The sequence below is a fragment of the Emys orbicularis genome, chromosome 10 (genome assembly GCF_028017835.1).
Source record: "Emys orbicularis isolate rEmyOrb1 chromosome 10, rEmyOrb1.hap1, whole genome shotgun sequence".
NCBI lineage: Eukaryota > Metazoa > Chordata > Testudines > Emydidae > Emys > Emys orbicularis.
Genome location: NC_088692.1, coordinates 89,136,315 through 89,155,776, shown reverse-complemented (window position 1 = coordinate 89,155,776; position 19,462 = coordinate 89,136,315). Strand labels below are relative to the sequence as shown.

Sequence of the window (19,462 nt, the reverse complement as noted above, 5' to 3'; positions counted from 1 at the left end):
TCCTCATATTATCAAACGAGGACACGCTTGGACTGAAACAGGAGAACTGGGCCTGATTTAATTCAAGGGGTGAACTACCCTGTTAAAGTGCCCCTGCTATAGATTACACAAAAAATGAATTTAGCAGCCTCAGGTCATGAAGAAGAAAATTATATTAGTAAATGCTGTTATTTTGAACCTTCATGTAAAAAAGTTGTAAATAACTTCATGTTCTTTTTCAAGTGATTGTCCCTATTATATTCCACTGTGGGTTATGCATGTGCAGCATCAGCCTGGAGCCAGAAATTTTGAAAGTAGTGATGGTTGTTCCACATGTGAGCCTGGCTCACCTCGTGCCTCCGATGGAGGGGTAAAGGGAAAGGCAGACTGTTCGCTTCTCCAGTTCCTTCTCGTCACCTCATGGTCCAGGTCAGAACCCTTAGTGTCTGCAGCTTCGACTTCACCTACAAACAATAAAGAAACTTATTGTAAATAGTTATCAGTCTTAATCGTTTATAGTTTTAGCCGTTTTAACAGTAGTTTTAGCATTAGATTAGACTTCATCAGGGTAACCCTAAATTCTGTCACCACAGGGGTGTACCTGCTCATGGACAGATTTCAGACCATGAACAATATCATAGCTCACATCACACGCAACCTTCAGGTACCGGTCAAAACACGTCTGTCCCTACTAGGTCACATGACCTGTGCACTTATATCACCCTGTTCTCAAGTCTCCACTGTTGTTGCCTTCAAACTTGGCTATAGTCAGTATACTCCCCAAGGCATCATTCCATGAACCCCATGGTACAGTTCCAGCCAAGGTACTGTCCTCCCTGTTATGGTGGACAAATTCCTCATCAGGTATGTGTGGGGGTCCCCTTTCTCTCCAGACAGGATCATTGTTACAGACACATCCCAACTAGGTTGGGGAGAGCACAGAAACAACCACAGAGCACATGGGACTTGGACATCTCGAGAGGCCAGGATGCACATCAATATCCTGGAACTACGGACAGTATGGAAGGTGTGCAAGTCTTTTTTTCCATCCGCACTCACCATGTCCTTATGTCAGACAACACTACAATTGTCTTCTACATCAACAAGCAAGGGGAAGCGAGGTCTGCCTCCCTGGGTGCAGAGGCAGTCAGCCCCTGGAACTGGTGCTTCAGCACCCTACGAGCAGCCTACCTTCCGGGAAAGCAGAATATGCTTGCAGACTCCTTCAGCAGACATTTTGCACTTGACCATGAGTGGGAGCTTCATGATGCAGTACTCCGCAACATTTTTACTCTATGGGGAACCCCAGCCAGGGATCTATTTGCTTCTCAAGCAAACAGCAAATGCACCACATATTGCTTCAGAGGAGCCCATGGTCATCACTGCCAGGACGATGCTCTGCTTTTTACTTGGTCAGACCATTTCAACTATGCGTTCCCACTGCTACCGCTCCTGCCATGAGTCGTATGCAAGATCCAGCAGGACAGAGAGAGGGTCATCCTGATCGCCCCCTTCTGGCCCAGACAGTTCTGATTTCCCAACCTCCTAGCATGTCATCCTGCCAACTAATCATCCTTCCAAAGTTCCCCGAGCTATTTACCCAGTGGAACAGCAAGATCAAACACCCCAATCCATGGCAGCTCCACCTCAGGGCCTGACATTTGGATGGGGAGCATCCTTAGAATGTTCTTGCTCTTCAGCTGTATGAGACATTCTCTCTAATAGTAGAAAGGAGTCTTCTAGAAAACGTTACCTAGCTAAATGGAAATGCTTTTCGTCTTGGACACAACAAAGAGGCCTTCTACCAGAAACTATGGATATTCCTCTCATCTTAGACTATATCCTATGCATGAAAACATCAGGTTTATCTATCAGCACTTAGGAATCCAGTTGGCAGTGATCATGCATGCCATCCACCTTCTCAAGGGTACTCAGTTTTTGCACACCCACTGACCATAAGATTCTGGAAAGGTTTAATAAGAACCTTCCTACCTGTTCAGAAGCGCCCCAGTGGGATCTGAATCTCATTCTCTCAGTGCTAACAAGGCTCCCCTTTGAGCCTTTAGCTACTTGTTCCATGTCCCTCCTTTCCATCAAAGTCATCTTTCTCGTAGCTATCACATCAGCGAGAAGGTTGGTGAACTTGGAGCAATGATGGCAGAACCTCCATACACAGTATCCCATAAGGATAAGGTTTCTTTATATCTACACCCCAAATTAATCCCTAACATAGTTTTGGAATTTTACCTTAACCAATCCATTCACTTACCTGTGTTCTTCCTGAAACCACATTCTTCTGCAGAAGAATGAAGACTCCACTCCCTTGATGTTCGATGAACGTTGTTTTTTTTACCTGCAGAGAACACAACCAATCCCTGAGACTGTTTGTTACTGTAGCAGAAGGAGTCAGGGCATGCCATCTTCACCCAGAGAATCTCCAAATGGATATCTGGTTGCATTCTACTCCTGCTGTCAGCTCTCAAAAGTCCTCCTGGACATTTGCAAAGTGGCCTCATGGAGTTCCATTCACACATTTGCAAGGGATTATGCCCTGTTGCAGGACTCTTCTGCTGATCCTCCTTTGGGATGTCAGTACTCATCCTCGCACCCTCCTCCTATTTAGGTACTGCTTGTCAATCACCCACAGTGGAATACAGTAGGGACCATCACTCAAAGAGGAGGAGGAGGAGGTTACTTACCTGTAACTGGAGGTTCTTTGAGATGTGTATCTGTATTCCACTACCTACCCTCCTTCCCCTCTGCTTTGGATCTTATCTGATTCATGGTAGAGAAGGAACTGGAAAAGCGATTGGTTCGCCCTGCCCTTTATCCCCTCAGTCGGAGGCATGAGCTGAGTCAGGGCATGTACGCAGATCAAAGTACGCTACTTTTGAATTCCCCAGCCCCAGAGTATAGATAGGGACCACATGTCTTGAAGACCCTCCAGTTACAGATAAATAACCTCCTCTTTTGGTGGATGGGTGGGAAGAGATAAAGTGGATTAAAGTCTTATCGAATGTTTTCATTATTTCTTTGCCTTAACCTTTCTGTATACATTGTTTTACAACTAAATGTGATTTTATTGTAAATATTAATATGAGGACACATAAACCTAGACCCTGAGTTGTAATGCTTCTGTTACTTGATACACACAAGATTATAAATGGTCAACTTTTATAAATTTGTGTTACTGTTTCTGTGAGCCTTCATTAAATTCTGGAGAACACTAAGTATTTATTCCAATCTTTGAAAAATCGTAACTCCTTTTACTCTTTGATATAATAGTTGGCAAATTTGGTGCTGGTTAAAAGCTCCAGATTAACATCTGTGGAAAATGAAGCCCTATGTTTGTCAACAGTTATAGAAAGTACAACATAACTAGCAGCAGCACAAATCATTCTAATGCAGTTCAACCTTGTTCTGTTGAAAGGCCCTGCCAATTCATCACTTTGCTGCCTGTTGAGTCTACTAAAAAGCATGTAGGTAATGATACTTTTTGTTACACGATCATCTCTCTACTAGGAATGGAAATGAGACTACCCAATTGCCAGCATTTTTTTGTAACTTTGGTCACTGTTTACTTGGGTTGGATTTGAAGTGGCCTACGGGTGAAAAGCTCAGAATCATATCACTGTGACCATGAACCATCCACTTCCCTACTGGTATCTTTTCCTAAATCCTCAGAGCAGTTGTTGTTTTGCAGTACCTAAACATCTACATAGTATAGGTAATTTCATCTGTCTACTCAGCAGTTGGAGTTAGATGAGCACTAAATTTCTGAGAAAAAAACAACAACCAAGTGATGGGTATTTTATAACTAACTCCTATGTCGTAAATATGTTTAGGACATAAACATCAGTCTCTTATGATAACTCCAGGTATGGTAGTCCAGAAGATCAGCTTTCTATTCCTTTGGTAAATTGTGATAGCCTAACACACATCTAATGCACAGTCTCTACTATGATTTATACTTCGGTGCAAAGCGTGACACCAAGTTAGCTCTATTACCCGAAAATGCAGTATTCTTTAAATTAAGGGAGATACATATTGAGTGAAAAACTAAGCACAGTGCATCAGACTAACATTTATAAATATATAACTGTGGGGGATTCATACTTTCAAGCTTAATACAGTACCTCAGTAATCTAGTATTCTTGTTTTTCCTTTTACAGTTTTACATGTGGTACACTTAAAAAATGAGGCTGAGAACGCGGAAGGCTTCTCAGCAGTCAAATCAAATTCACACCCAGCGTGCTTTGAGAGCAAAGAGGAAACATTCAGAGGTAGAAGAGAGCTTACCTGTTGGAGGAGGAAAACCACAGAAGAATGAAACCGGTCTGTTGTCATCAATCAAAAAATTTATTAAAGGAAGCACGCCCAAGGTATGAGCTCAGTGTTTTGTTGCTTTTTTTAAAAAAATTGAGTCATATTATTTTTTTCTAAAATTGGATCAAGTATTGTATTAAGAAGAATAAGAATTTGTAAAGGCATGTTCTGTGGAGGCAGAACAGCTTTATAAACAATAGAATACAAAAATTGCCCCATAATAGTTGTGTGTGAATGCAGAGATAGAAGTTAAATTGCAAAGTTGCTGACACTGTCCGGCTGTAAAACAATTACAGACGTTTATGATAGTGCCATAAGTTTGAGGATTTAGTATCAGATGTTCCATTGGAGAAATAAGAAAAGTTGCCTTATAAATACAAGAGGCAAAATTCAGCTATAGTATAATCAGGTATAATTTCCGTGTGCCTCAGTGAATTTTGTATCTACTTATCGCACCTTAGACATGAAGTTTCAGGGCTAAATTACTTGAATCTTTTCAAACTCTATCTAGGCACAGATCTGAAGCACACAGATTTTCATATTAAAACCTGCTCAGTGCAAATTCTTAGGGGAAGATTATATACAGTACGTTACTTTTATTGAGTGAGTGCCACTTTGAAATAGTTTTCAAAATTGTTATTTTTATTGTTTTTTTTAAAAGATGGTCTGATTTTATAAAATCATTCTTCAGTCAGTGTTATCAGTCAGAAGTTCTGATATTGCCATTTTAAAACCGTAGATATTAAAAGAAGAACAAGAGCCAGGATGCCAGAAACATACAAAAATGTTTCAGAGAAATACATGGCAGATAAATGAAGTTTAGATCAGAAAATAGTTTTTTAGTGTTAAAGTGAAGTGTTAAAAATGGCAGCTTTATAATTTTGCATTATAGTTAAAATAATATGTAAAGATGCAGTGAAGTTTAAAAAATTCTAATCAAATTGTCTCAGAAAGCTGGGTGACTAGGAAACAAAATGGCAGCTGAAATTCAGTGTTGATAAGTGCAAAGTAATGCACATTAGAAAACATAATCCCAACTATATATATAAAATGTTTGGTTCTAAATTAGCTGTTAACACTTGAGAAACAGATCTGGGAGTCATCATGGATAGTTCTCTGAAAGCATCTGCTCATCTACAGCAGCAGTCAAAAAAGAGTGTTAGGAACCATTAGAAAAGAGAGAGATAGTAAGACAGAAAATATCATAATGCTACTATATAAATCCATGGTACCCCCACACCTTGTGTACTGCATGCAGTTCTGGTTGCCCCATCTCAGAAAAGATACATTAGAAATGGAAAAGGCACAGGAAGGGCATAAAAATGACTAGGGGTATGGAACAACTTCCATATGAGGCGAGATTAAAAAACCTGGGACCATTCATTTTAGGAAAGAGATGACTAAGTGGGGAAATGTTAGAGGTCTATAAAATCATGAGTGGTGTGGAGAAAGTGAATAAGGAAGTGTTGTTTACCCTTTCACATATCACAATAACCAGGGGTCACCCAATGAAATTAATCAGCAGCAGGTTTAAAACAAACATAAGGAAATACTTCTTCATACAATGCACAGTCAAACTGTGGAACTTTGTTTCCAGGTGATATTGTGAAGGCCAAAAGTATAACTGGCTTCAAAAAAGAATTACATAAGTTCCTGGAGGATAGGTCCATCAATGACTATTAGTCATGGTCTGGGTGTCCCTAAATCTCTGACTGCCAGAAATTGGGACTAGACCACAGGAAATGGATCACTTGAAACGGTCCAGTTCTTTCAATTCCCTATGAAGCATCTGGCACTGGCCAGGATACTGGGCTAATTGGACCATTGATTTCACCCAGTATAGCTATTCTTATGTTCTTAGATACCATGCAACTCAATGTGTTCTAGGAATTTGTTCAGCAGGATATAGCAGGATATAGGCACTGACTTAAAGGAACTGTAAAAATTATGTATATGTTAACATTTTTCTTTACCTGTGGAAAATTGTGTATTGTTAAAACTGTTTAAATTTTGCATATCACTAAACTCAGGCAATAAATTGATTTCACTTTCTGACTCCTATGCTCTAGCATAGGGATCTCAAACTCAAATCACCACGAGGGCCACATGAGGACTAGTACATTGGCCCGAGGGCCACATTACTGAAATCTTTTCATACAAATATACAAAAGCCCCCCCTGCCCCTGCCCTTGCTCCCACTCCACCCCTTCCATGAGGCCATGCCCCTGCCCTGCCTCTTCCCACCCCATTCCCCGCCGCCATTCCAACCCCTTTCCCAAAGTCCCCGCCCCGTCCCTGCCCCTATTCCAACCCCATCCCCGCCCCACCTCTTCTCCGCCTCCTCCCCTGGGCACGCTGCGTCCCCGCTTCTCCCCCCTCCCTCCTGGAAAGTCCTAAGCGCCACCAAACAGCTGTTTGGCGGCAGGAAGCACTGGGAGGTAGGCGGAGGAGCGGGGACGCGGCGCGCTGGCGGGGAGGCAGGGAAGGGGGAGCTTGGCTGCCTGCCGGTGGAGTCAGCACCTATGGCGGGCCACAGGAAATAACTCCGCAGGCCGCGTGTTTGAGACCCTTGCTCTAGCACAAAGCAAAATACTTTAGGTTGCAAACACTTCAGGGAAATGGTTAAGTCCAAACAAAAACAGTTTTCATTGGAATTTAAAAAATAAATGGGGAGATTTCTGATGATTTAGGTTTTGTAAAATCCCCCCCATCCCTTTTTTAATCTTAAATTTTCATCCTAAATTTTATCTTCACAGCTTCCCTTTAAATATAAAATTCCATGTTTTTCATATATATTGTCTTTCTTGTCTTCTGTGTCCAGAACAGCACTTGTAGTGGTCCCAGTGGCATTAACATGCATGCTATTGAGTGATATTGCTGGGCTATACTGCAAAGCTCTCATGACAACACAAAGTAGTCTTGTGGTTACCATGGTAACATCAGAACTCTTTCAGGTGGTATGTGTGTTATATTATACAATAGTTCTGTTACCTGTATATTATAATATAAATTAAGAGATAGATTGTGTGGATCTGTGACAGTAAATGTATAGGAACATATACTTTAAAATATACTAATTCTGACATCAGAGTCATAGTCCATCACTCTGACATCACAGTGATGGCTTGTGGGGGTGGGTCTTTAAAACCCCCCCAAAAAGTTCAAGCTATTTACTTACATAAAAGTAACTAAAATATGGTCAATAAAATTCTGATGACATTGGGCCTTATCTTATAAGCTACATAATGCTCTCAACTCCCATTTAAGTCAATAGATAGAGTTAGTATGCCTGTTTTAAAGTTAATATCAGAGTTACAGCCCACCAGTCTGATATCATAGAGAAACTAATACAGATAAGGATGTAGTTTAGATCAGGTACCTTGCAGGACTGATCCCTGTTTAATAAGCATTTTTAACAGTTTGTAAGAAGTTTAACAAAGTGGGTTTTTTTAATGATATACACATCCAGTGATATTTTTTAAAAAGTTTTAAAACTTGAAACATTACAACACATTGACTGAAGTAATTTATACCAAACTTATTTAATTTGTGGGTTCTGGTAACATCATAAATTACACTATCTTTGCTTTTCTGACTTGCAGTGCATCCTCTTCTTTGGAATCATTGCAACCCATTCATTAACTTGCATTTTTATTCCATGGTTTCTGAAAAATCCAAAAAACAGACATCCTATTGATATCAATGTGACATTGCCATATTAGTTTCAGTATGATGCAATTAGTAATACTAATTGGATATATTTGGCGTATTGATTGTAAACAGGTTTCAGAGTAGCAGCCGTGTTAGTCTGTATCCGCAAAAATAACAGGAGTACTTGTGGCACCTTAGAGACTAACAAATTTATTAGAGCATAAGCTTTCGTGGGCTACAACCCACTTCTTCGGATGCATTGTAAACAGAAATCTTTACGGTAGAAATTTGCTGATATAAAGCACGTAGAACAATGACCTAATATTGTGCAATTTTATTCTTGAGTGCTGTTGACAGACACTTAACTCCACTTTTATTGATTGTGATTTTGCCAGAACCCCTCTTGTTCATTGGCTTTTCTTTCCTTATTATATTTATTTGTATTGCTGCTTTTAGTCTTTTCTCTGGGTATTTTATTTTAATTCTTCTTCATCAAATAAATATCTTTTAGAAGTAGTGGAGTTTTCTTTTGGCTTTTCTTACAAGAAAAGGAAAGATGTCTCTACAATTTGGGTTTTAACTTTTTAGTGAATGTAATGCTCCTGAGAGATGCAAGATTGACAGTCCTGGAGACGGAAATCCTTTTTTTACAGAACAGTTACAGCAAGGGCAGCAGCAGCGGTAGCTTCCCCACACCACTGTGATCTATTCTTTTGGAGGGACCACCTCTAGGATGAAAGGGTAGTTCAGTCTCCATGCTCATTCAATTCTTTGCCTCTCTGCTGAGTCTATCAACAGGAATTCCAGTAGGTGCCAGTCAAGATAGTGGTTTTTGTGATGATTCTGTATCTGTCCACTAGGAACTGGAATGAGAACACCAATGCTTTTCAGTTAGAACTGAACAGCCTTCAGGTGGTAATGGCTTTCTGTCATTCTTACCTGAGCTAAATTTGAACTAGTGACCTGGAAGGTAAAAGGCCTTAGTTTCCTTTTTCCAGTCCACTGAGCCATCTAGTTTCTCAATCTCTGCAGTTGTATTTCTCAAAGATTTAGAGTTTGCCTGTACATATACAGTACTGTCCATTGGAGAAAGCAGGAGATCACAGGAACTCCCAGTTATTTTCAGTGGGAGGCTTGTGGGACCAATGAAGTGCACACATTTTCTTCCTATGTTGATGTCTGTGTAGTACCCCTATATTATAAAATAGTCTAAAACCTTTGTTTGGCATAATGAGGCCATACCGCGACCCCTCTAAAATAATCTTGTGACCCCCTGCAACTCCTTTTGGGTCAAGACCCCCAATTTGAGAAATGCTGTCTCCCCCATGAAATCTGTATAGTATAGGGTAAAAGCAGGCAAAATACCTGATTTCAGGGGGGGCAGATTTCACGGTCCGTCACATGTTTTTCAGGACCGTGAATTTGGTAGGGCCCTATTAATGGGGCAATTTGAACCTATTGAAAGAACGGGGGGGGGGGGGGGGGGGAGGGAGAAGGGAGGGAGGAAAAAACACACACACACGACAAAGAAAATGTACAAAAAGCTTTGCTTCCATGAGAGCCAAATAATATATGAGTCATAAGAGGCCAAGTCACCTTACCCTAAGGTAACAAAAAACAGTGGAACATGACCCTTAACTTTTAACATTTTTGACTCCTATTTTTTGTCATAGCCCCGGACACAGTTAGTTCTGAATATGTACTGTGAATAACTGTACAATTCTTGTATCATGAAGTATAGCAAGATTCTGTATTGTAGCAGACACTATATTTCATAATATTAAGTAACGATGGCCACAAATGAAGGATTTTATATTGGGTTTCGTTATATACTTTGCTTCCTGTGTATGCTAGGATCCAAAGAAAGCAAGTCACAGTTAATTTTAGTCATCAGATTTATCTGTTAATTCAACCAGTATGGCATGCCATTTGTTTAATGTCATTACCCTTAATATTTACAGATCTGTTCTTCAGGGGAAAAAAAATCTGAAGAAAGTTTTTCTACAACAGAAATTGCATATACAGTTTTCTTTCCCAGTACTCCACTTTTTACATTAATTTCTGACATTTTGGGGGAGTTTGAAATTCCAGATATGTATATCTCCTCATTTCCAGGTGAGAAATGTGCAGTATATTTATATATAGATATATGCTGCACATTGCTCACCTGGAAGTGAGGATCAATAAAAGGACCTTTTGTAGAATTTTCTGGTGTATTCAGTGTGTATTTTTCCTTTTCTGTTTTAAGGAAGAAAGAGAAAATCCTGCAAAGAGAAGTAGAATTGAACGTGACATAGATAACAACTTGATTTCTTCCACACCTCGAACAGGAGAAAAGCCTAATAAACAGATCTCTCGAGTAAGACGGAAAAGTCAAGTAAATGGAGGTTTGTAAATATTCCATTCCTATATTAATAGGACAGAGTTAGAGGGTCAAGCTCTAATACTTGTATGGTGACATATTAATACAGGGCTTGACTCTGCCCTGTTGGAGTAAATGCGAATTTTGCCATTAACGTCAGTGGGAGCAGAGTTGGACCCACAGTATCTGAAATGTTCTTTCCTGGAGAGTAATTGTAAGTATACGGGGGGTGGATGAGACTGAGAAACAATCTGATGAATATGTTTTTTCTTTTTAAGAACCATTCAGTTATGGGAAAACCACCACATATCTTGGAACTACTTATCCATAGTATTCTCCACTTAGAAAGGCAAGAGGATACTTAGTGATGTGAAATTGCTCCTCTTCACAGTGTTTTACAAACAAGTGAAATGTCATTCCATAGCAGGTGGTTTGTATGAGAATCATTCCACTTTCCAGGTGCTGAAGGCACTTGGTCAAATAAGTGCAAGAAATGGAATTCTTTCACAAATGCATACACGGGCATGTATTATTCTGTGCTTATAGTAATGCCAATTTTAAAATGTAAAATTTACATTCATATTTTAACGTCCTTAGCCACCTCTGCTGTTCTAGCCCTAACCCACTCCATAAAGTCAGGCTTCCAACTTTAAACAGGGTTCCCACTGAACTCAGAACTTAAAATCTCCCCCCCTCTTTTTTTTTTTATTGAAAAGCAAACCCAGAAGTGTTTTGTTCTTTGGATTACTTAAAACATTTTAAAATCTTTTTAAAGGTTTGTTGAATAGCTTAGTGATCTGGTTGATAGATAGACTTTCTATTTTCAACTTGTGTGTTTATTGAGATAATTACATGACTTGGAATTCTTTGTCAGCTGATCAGACTGCAGCTTTCAAGCTATTTTCTAACTTGCCGTGACTTGTCTGGTACAGTAACAAAGGAATGTTCTATTTTCAGAGAATGTAGGGATTATTCAGTGCAAAATTTTCTTAATGAACTCATTATTTTACATCAATTGAGTACAAGTTCTTATATTTGACAAGAAAAATAGTTGTATAAAGAATAATGTGTTCTTAATTACCTAGTAAAGCAATAATTCCATCATTGGAAACTGGTGATAATGACCTAAACCATGAATCCTATCTTAGACCAGAATAGTCTGTTTGTCACTAGTATCCCAAAATGAAATTACTTTAATGGGTTTTGGATTGAGTTGATAATACATAGGTTGAGTAAAACAGTTTATTTTTGTAGTTGTGTTTCATCGTCCTTGTCCCTGTTCTTACTTCTTCCCCTTCTCCCCCACTTTTTTTGGTATCTCAGATTCCCTTTGTCCTCCTTCCTTCCTTCCTTCCTTCTTTCTCTCTCTCTCTCAGGACAGCTTGCATTGATGGCTGCGAGATTGGCTGTGATCTGTTTATCAGCCATTCAGATGCAACATGGATCTGAACTACCTGTAGAAGTTTCTTAAAATGTGCTGTCATCTGTCCTTTGGTGAACAGATCAACTAAATGTCTGCTAGGGAATTATGATTTTTCCCTACCCCTTTCAAAGAGTCGGGTGATGGTGTTCTGATATTCAATGGCTGTACAAGAGGTCTTGTTTCCAAACAGAAAGACATACCTAGTTAAATGGAAATGCTTCTCATAGTGGAGTCATGTTCACCACTTGGACTCTTCTGTTCAGAATATAATGGACTACTTATTGTCTTTGAAACACTCAGGATTCTTATTTAGTTCTGTTAGAGTTCATCTAGTTGCTCTATCAGCATATCTGCTAGAGGCAGGTCATTTGATTTTCTCTGACCCAGTGTGTCTAAATTTTTTAATGGCCTGATTCATGCATTTCCAGCATTTAAAGAGCTTTTCCCTATCTAGGACTTGAATATAGGACTTGCATCTTTTTTGAACGCATGTCATAATGTTCTTTATATCACTTTTCTGTTAAGACAATGTTTTTGATAGCCATATCTCAGCTCTCACAGTGACTGAAATACAGGCTGTGATGACTAGCCCGCCATATGCTGTGTTTCATAAGGACAGAGTAACTTTCAAGCTGGATCAGAAATGTTTACCAAATTGGGTTTTGGAATTCCATATGAACCAGTTCATATGCTTACCAATATTTTTTCCTAAACCTCATGACTTTCTTACAGAGGTTAAACTCCACATGCTGGATGTTTCTAGGGCTATACCTTTTTATTTATCCAGGTCCAAGCCATTCTCTAAATTGGCTAGACAGACTTGTTACCAAAAGTCACATATAAAGGGGCCAACTCTGTCATATCAGAGACTCTATATGGGTGGTGGATTGTGTTAAGATTTCCTGTTCATTAAACAAACTACCCCTTCCCTGTCGAGTCAGGGCACATTCAGTCAACATCTGTAGCTTGTTTCGGGGAGTCCCTGTTTTTGAGATTTGTTAGAACAGCTGCTAAGAATTTGGTTCATATATTTATTAATCGCTACTCCGCTGTGACAGTTTCTAGATCAGATGCCCTGTTGGGCAGAGGTGTCTCAGTAATTTAGATAAGACTCCTGTTTCCTTAAGGGGTAACTGCTAGTCAGTCACCTATAGTGGGATCCATGTGGACAAATGCTAAAAGCAGAGGTTATTTATGTTACAGTAACTGGAGTTCTTCAAGATGCCTTTGTCCACATGGAACCCATGGTCTGCTCTGCTTTCCAATTGGCATGGAATCCTTACATGGATATTAAATGGTGGTTGCAGCTGCTCCACCCTTAATACCCTTGCTGTAGGGGGTGTGAGGGCATCCAAGGCACATATGCAGCCCGACGGATACTGCTGGCTAAAAGATTCCAAATTCGCATGTGTGAGGCGCACATACCTGCGGTGGAATCCGTGTACACAAAGGCATCTCAAAGAACTCCAGTTACTGTAAGGTAAGTAACTATCTTTGTTTCAGCATCAGAATGACACCACTTTATTTTCTGGCTCTTATCCAAACCAGTTCTGAGCTGGCACTTTTCAGCTCTGGGATGCACATGATAATACACACACATTTATAAAAAGCCTTACTCACTTGTTAATTAAAACTGAGATTTGCTTAATTATGTTCCATGGCTGTTGGTATCTGTGGTTACGAAGAATAGTTCTAGTATTTTACTAGAGAATCAAAAATGGCATACAGAATAGCTAAGAACTTGATCCTGGGACATGACAAACATATTATCCATTGGAGTCCCGTTGACGCTGGAATCAGTGGGCACTGAAGGTGCCCAGCACCTTGCAGAAGGCACTCTGCACCTTGCAGGATTGATCGCTAAATGTTTAAATAAAGTATTTCATAAACCTCTACTCATTAATTTTAACTTTTTTTTTTCTTTTTATAATAACTGATTCTTGCTCATTTTGATTGCTTATTTAAAGTGCTGTATAAAACTGATGTTATTTTTGATGGTGAGATATTTAATTTTCAGTAAGTGATGGTTCTTTTTTAGTAAAATTCATATGCCAGCTTATTTGACTGTGGAGTAGAATGAGGAAAATTCACTGTAGCTCATATAAAAAAAAATTACAACAAGAAAAGAGCTCAAGTAGACATGAGGAACAAAATCAGTCCACTGCAGTTTTATCTCTTTCTTTTTTTTCTTTTTTTCTTTTCTTTTACAGAAGCTGGAAGTTACGAAATGACAAACCAACATGTAAAGCAAAATGGAAAATTAGAAGATAATCCTGCCACTGGCAGTCCGCCCCGGACTACATTATTGGGGACCATATTTTCTCCTGTTTTCAATTTTTTCTCACCAGCAAATAAAAATGGTAATTATTATCTAAAGCTACATAATATATATTAACATAAAAGCTAAGTATGGTTCATAATTTTTTTTTGAAGTTGTTTAGACTGCTAATGGAACAGATGATCCTTCTTGTTGACCTGCAGAGCAAGAGCTACAGTTGCCATAAAGGAAACTCTATCTAACTATTAGAAGGGTTGCTTGAGCTATATAAGAGGAGGCATGGGCTTAGTTGCATTAAAATATTTGTTTCCTAGTTGTATATGTCTCACACTTCACTTTGATTTACAAGGTATAAGAAACTAATTTGGTATTTTTCACCCTATCTAAAATGGATTTCTCCCTCCACCCACCTTTGGTTTGTATTGTAATATCATGAATTAAATTAGGGACATCTTCAGTTATTCCAGAACACATTATCTCTGAATCTACGAATATTGATACTCTGTTAAGTAATTCAACATTAGGATAATGATTGTACTGAAACCTCATTTCAGGAACATCAGGATCAGATTCCCCTGGGCAAGCTGTTGAAGCTGAAGAAATAGTCAAACAACTTGATATGGAACAGGTGGATGAGATCACTACCAGTACTGCAACATCGACCAATGGAGCAGTTTACACTAGCCAAGCAGTGCAAGTCAGATCTACTATCAACAACGGTTTGGAAGAAGTGGAGGAAACAACTGATCGTGATCTACCACCACTTACAGGTAAGAAACTTGCATTTTCCTGGGACTCTTAAGTTAATTGTGCAATAATAAAAATGTGTTTGCACATTTGAGTAGAAGCTTTCTAAGAAAGCCCAGAGTGTTCCTGTATTTTATATAAACAAAGCTTCCCCAAAGTGTTTACTTGCATGCCGATTTTCGTGAGCAGTAGCCTAGGAAACACACTTTGTTATTTGGCAAAAATAGAATCTCATTGTAAACTTCTCAGGCCAAATCCACTCCTGGTGTGGCTCAGTTGACTTCCAAATTTAAATAAAGCCTAATTCAAATGAATATTGTGATTCCAAGTGTCAGATTTTCTGACTCAGTATGTTTAATGCCAAATGTATTAAAATAAAATGTAAAATGCCCATCACCAAAAAGAAGTTCTCAACCCTTTGGTTGCTGTCACCAAAATAACATAGACAAATGACAGATTTATATAGGTCCCTCCTTAATTTACAATGTTTTCTTCAAGAGAATCATCATGTCCTTTTTGGATGAAAATTCTAGAAACATTAAATTTACCATTGTGCACAGGGCCATCACAAGCCTATGCACTATTTAAGTCTCACTTTAAAGTTTCACAAAATTGGTATTTAAGTAGAGCATATATTTCTGTGGGTTCACTGCTGGGAGGTGAATTTCACCCTACAAGATGTAGGGCTGAGGTGAGGAGAAGAAGATGAAGAATTTTCACTGTTGCTATGAAGACTTGCGCATTAAGTGCAAAATTTTCACATTTTAAAACTGCACTAATAAGACTAGCTCTTGTGGGGCTTTTTGTTTTGTTTTGTGCATTTCCATTGAATTTTAGCACCAGTATCTCCAGACAGTGGTTACTCATCAGCTCATGCAGAAGCCACCTATGAAGAAGACTGGGAAGTCTTTGATCCGTAAGTGTTAATATTTTTACTGAAACATTACTTTTATAATTTTGGGCATTGGATAAAAAAACCTTGAATTTGAGCAAGTACTTTGTCACGTTTAGAACTTGCTTGCTGTGGTGAGTTCTGTTTGAAAACTGCTAATTGTAAAACTAGTATATTGTGACTGGTCATGGCTTGTTATATTCAGTTTAAATTATTTATTTCTTAGTCTTAATTACTTTAAATTACTTTAGTTGACTTACTGTATTGTCAGTTAAGGTAATGTGAACATAGTTATACAACAAATTCTCTTTCCTTTTTAGATATTATTTCATCAAACATGTTCCACCACTAACTGAAGAACAACTTAATAGGAAGCCAGCTCTTCCACTGAAAACAAGAAGCACACCAGAATTCTCTTTAGTTCTAGACTTGGTAAATATGCATATAGACATGAGTTAGTGTAGTGGGGGAAGAGTGAATTTATGTTCCACTTATTTTGCAATTTGACACATTGGGAACATGATGCTCCCATTATTAAAAAGAGACCTTTTATTAAATGCACATGTTGAAAGACTATAAAATATTCAAAAAGATTTAAAAAATTTCAATTAAAAAGACACCAAGTTTAAAGAAATAATTTGAGAAACTGTCACTGAGTAACAAGAAAGGAAAATTCACTGCATTTGTTGCATGATTCAACATTTTTCTTAAACATTTCAATTTTTTTTTAAATCTTCATGAACAAAAGTTAGCTGACCTCCAGAGGACCTTCCCAAAAGAGTAGTGGAGAAAATCAGATATAATAAAGGAGAAAATTCAGCATCACCTGTATTTGATCAAATACAGTACTTACAAAAGGACAAGTCTCCCAGTGAGATTCCCTTAAGTCCGAGAGGACTTTTCTCACAGAGAAGAAAGCATGCTTCTCTTTAGAACTATTTGTTTTCACCCTCTGTTGATCCATTTTATTGTATTTAAGCAGTTATTACTGGATAATTCAGTCACTGGCTATATATGGTTGTCATTTAATGAATAAAGAAGTCTAATTTTTTTAATGAAAGGGGGAAAAAAACAAATAACTTTAGGAAGACTCATTATATAACAACTAAGTTGAGATTGACATTATAAGCACTGTTTTATCATGTGCTATGTAACCTGTTATACACGGGTCATATGAATTGAATACTCATTTCAAACTGATAGGAACAGAGTTGTATTAAATAAGAGGAATTTGTTGTACCTGTAAAATCAAGATTTCTTTCTCTTGGGATTCTGTGTTAGTGCCACAGTTACAAATGAAATTCTTTTAGCTTTGCAACATCAATGAATTGTATAATATATTAATAGCTGTCTTTCAAACCGTAGCAGCAATACATTCAAAATTAAATTGACCATACTGAATTATAGAGTATATTTCCCTTCCAAAAGAACATAACGAAGCAAATAGTCTCATTTTCAATAATCCTGTCACAAAAGCTTCTTAATTTAGTATGATCTTTTTATTTTATTTTTTCTAGGATGAAACATTAGTGCATTGTAGTCTAAACGAGCTAGAGGATGCTGCACTCACTTTTCCAGTGCTTTTCCAAGATGTCATTTACCAGGTAATTAGAAATATATAGGAAAAATGTACCTTTTTGTTTGTTTAATAGATAAAGTTATCATGCATATGTAATATGTTCTTGTCAGGAGAGAGATAAACATTGATTGGCATCTAAACAGCCATTTGAGTTACATGCTGCAGATTTGAAATTTTGAAAGGCAGGTGGTCATGTATTAGAAGTATTGTGGAGTACTTTTTATTACTACAACGTGGTAATGATGATTACTAGTAAAAATGTCAACAATGATTAGTAAGCAAATGTAAATATTCTTCTTAGCAGCAGTATTCTATAGCAGCCTTTCTCCTTACCAGCAGATGGAGGCAGGAACATTGAAAGTTCAGGCAGTTTCATTTCCCATGTAATAGCTTGCTACAAACTGTTAACTTTCTTCCCTGCCTGGGGAAACCAATTCATGCTGGTTGATCATTTCTTACTGTGAAAAAGGCTAATCTTCAGAGCCTGAAGTTAACTAGTTTCTATCTAGCACCTAGTCTTGCATATCCTTTGCCGGTAACATTTCCACCTCTTCCGCCCCAGCTAGATGCTACTTGGTGATTACAGTTACTTTTGATTGTCTTGTGGAAACTGCTAGTCATTTTTCCTGCTTCAGGCAGTATTATTAGCTTTATATGTTTTACATTGACATACCATAGAGGAACAAGCATGGGAAAGAGGAGATCTGTTCCAGCAACTGCCAAAGATGCTGCACTGACCCAGGCTATTGTTCTCAGGTCCTTTTGTGTGATGTACCTGGGAGAGGCAACAGCTTCCCCTCCATGTAGTTCGCACGATATTGGACCCCTCTGTAGTATCTTTGGAGAATGAGCCAGTCATCAGGCACCTTAAAAGGACACTTGTCCAGGTATTTTTCCTAATTTTAAAAATGTTTTTCTTCATTGTTGCATATAAAACCCCTTGGAATTTTGAAACTAAAATAATTTTTTTAATGGGTTTCTTAACTTGTCTCCTATTTGGTGACTGCCATTCTCAGTTTCCTCCTGGATGAGCTGGGGAGGAAGCTTCAAATTAATTCTTTGGGGGCAAATAGATTCAAGCCTGTTTTTTCCTTCCCTCTCTGAGGCTCTCAGTATGATTTGAGTATTTCTGGCTATAACTGTGCTCTTTTGGTGATGGTGTGTTTTACTGAGTGTAGCTGAGAGCCAGCTTAGGGTCTGATCAAAAGGAAATTTAAGTCAATGGAAAGACTATCTTACAAGGTTTCTATATCTGTATTTAACAACATTGTACGTAAGCCTGTGCCTCTTTTTATCCAATCAGATGATGATGCAGTTTCATCTATTGTGCCTTAGTTATTTCCCAAGTTTAGAATTGCAAAGGAGCAGTACCTTCGCAAGGTAGACTTGATAAGGACAGCCTGTGTCTACATCAAGTATGTTGTTTTAGGATTCCTAACCATCTGTTTATTTTATTGAGGTGCTTATACACCAGACATGGCAACCCAGAAAACATTCACCTCTTGCTACATGAGGGACAATAAGCAGGAGACTAAACAGTCAAGAGTTTAGTTATAACCGTAAAACATGTAATTAACTAAGGCTATGGGTAAAAAGAGAAGTCTCCTCTTCAGATAATTGCTGAACAGAAACTGGTTAATATTACATACATTCTTAGCTTTGTATTGTAGACAATAACTCACTATTTCATCTGCTTTTGAAAAGTGATTCTTTCAATTATCAATTTGGTCATCTCCTATGCAATAGGCCCATCTGAATTTCAGTTCTCCAAACTTGCCCATAGAGTGTCATTTAAGCTTTCACTGGTGTTGTCTCCTCCTGCTGGCAAGGAGGAAGTAAATGTCTGAGCAAAAGTTGAAGACAGATTATTAGGTAAGAAAATACTGTTATGTATTTATAAACTACAATACAGTGTAGCTCATTGAAAACAATACCTGACATGTAAAATCAGTTTGTGAAGATGTTTTCTATTAGTCTCTGAACATTTAATACCTTCAGTTAGACTCTTTAAGAAATACTATGAAACTAATGATCAAAAACATGCTTAAATCTTTTTTTAAGAGAGAGTAAAACTTAGCTCAGTACTTCTTTTCCTACAGGATTTCTCCATTCTCTCACACCCAGTTTCACTAATAATTATGCAAATGGAGATCTGGGCTTCATACCATTATTATTTCTCTACTTAACTGAAGGCCACGAACTGATACTTTTGCAGTAGTGGGAGG

At 38.2% G+C, this 19,462-nt stretch overlaps 1 protein-coding gene across 1 annotated transcript in view; it reads left to right on the top strand.

The window, feature by feature from the left end:
• Positions 1 to 329: 329 nt before the first annotated feature.
• The window catches only part of CTDSPL2 (CTD small phosphatase like 2), a 40,287-nt gene continuing 21,154 nt past the window's right edge, over positions 330 to 19,462 (top strand). Inside the window, exons 1-8 of the mRNA XM_065412150.1 lie at positions 330 to 408; positions 4,152 to 4,361; positions 10,205 to 10,343; positions 13,952 to 14,101; positions 14,574 to 14,789; positions 15,604 to 15,682; positions 15,979 to 16,090; positions 17,176 to 17,262. Of these exons, the coding sequence (XP_065268222.1) occupies positions 4,176 to 4,361; positions 10,205 to 10,343; positions 13,952 to 14,101; positions 14,574 to 14,789; positions 15,604 to 15,682; positions 15,979 to 16,090; positions 17,176 to 17,262 (969 nt within the window). The 5' untranslated portion in view covers positions 330 to 408; positions 4,152 to 4,175. The remainder of the gene's footprint in view (positions 409 to 4,151; positions 4,362 to 10,204; positions 10,344 to 13,951; positions 14,102 to 14,573; positions 14,790 to 15,603; positions 15,683 to 15,978; positions 16,091 to 17,175; positions 17,263 to 19,462) is intronic.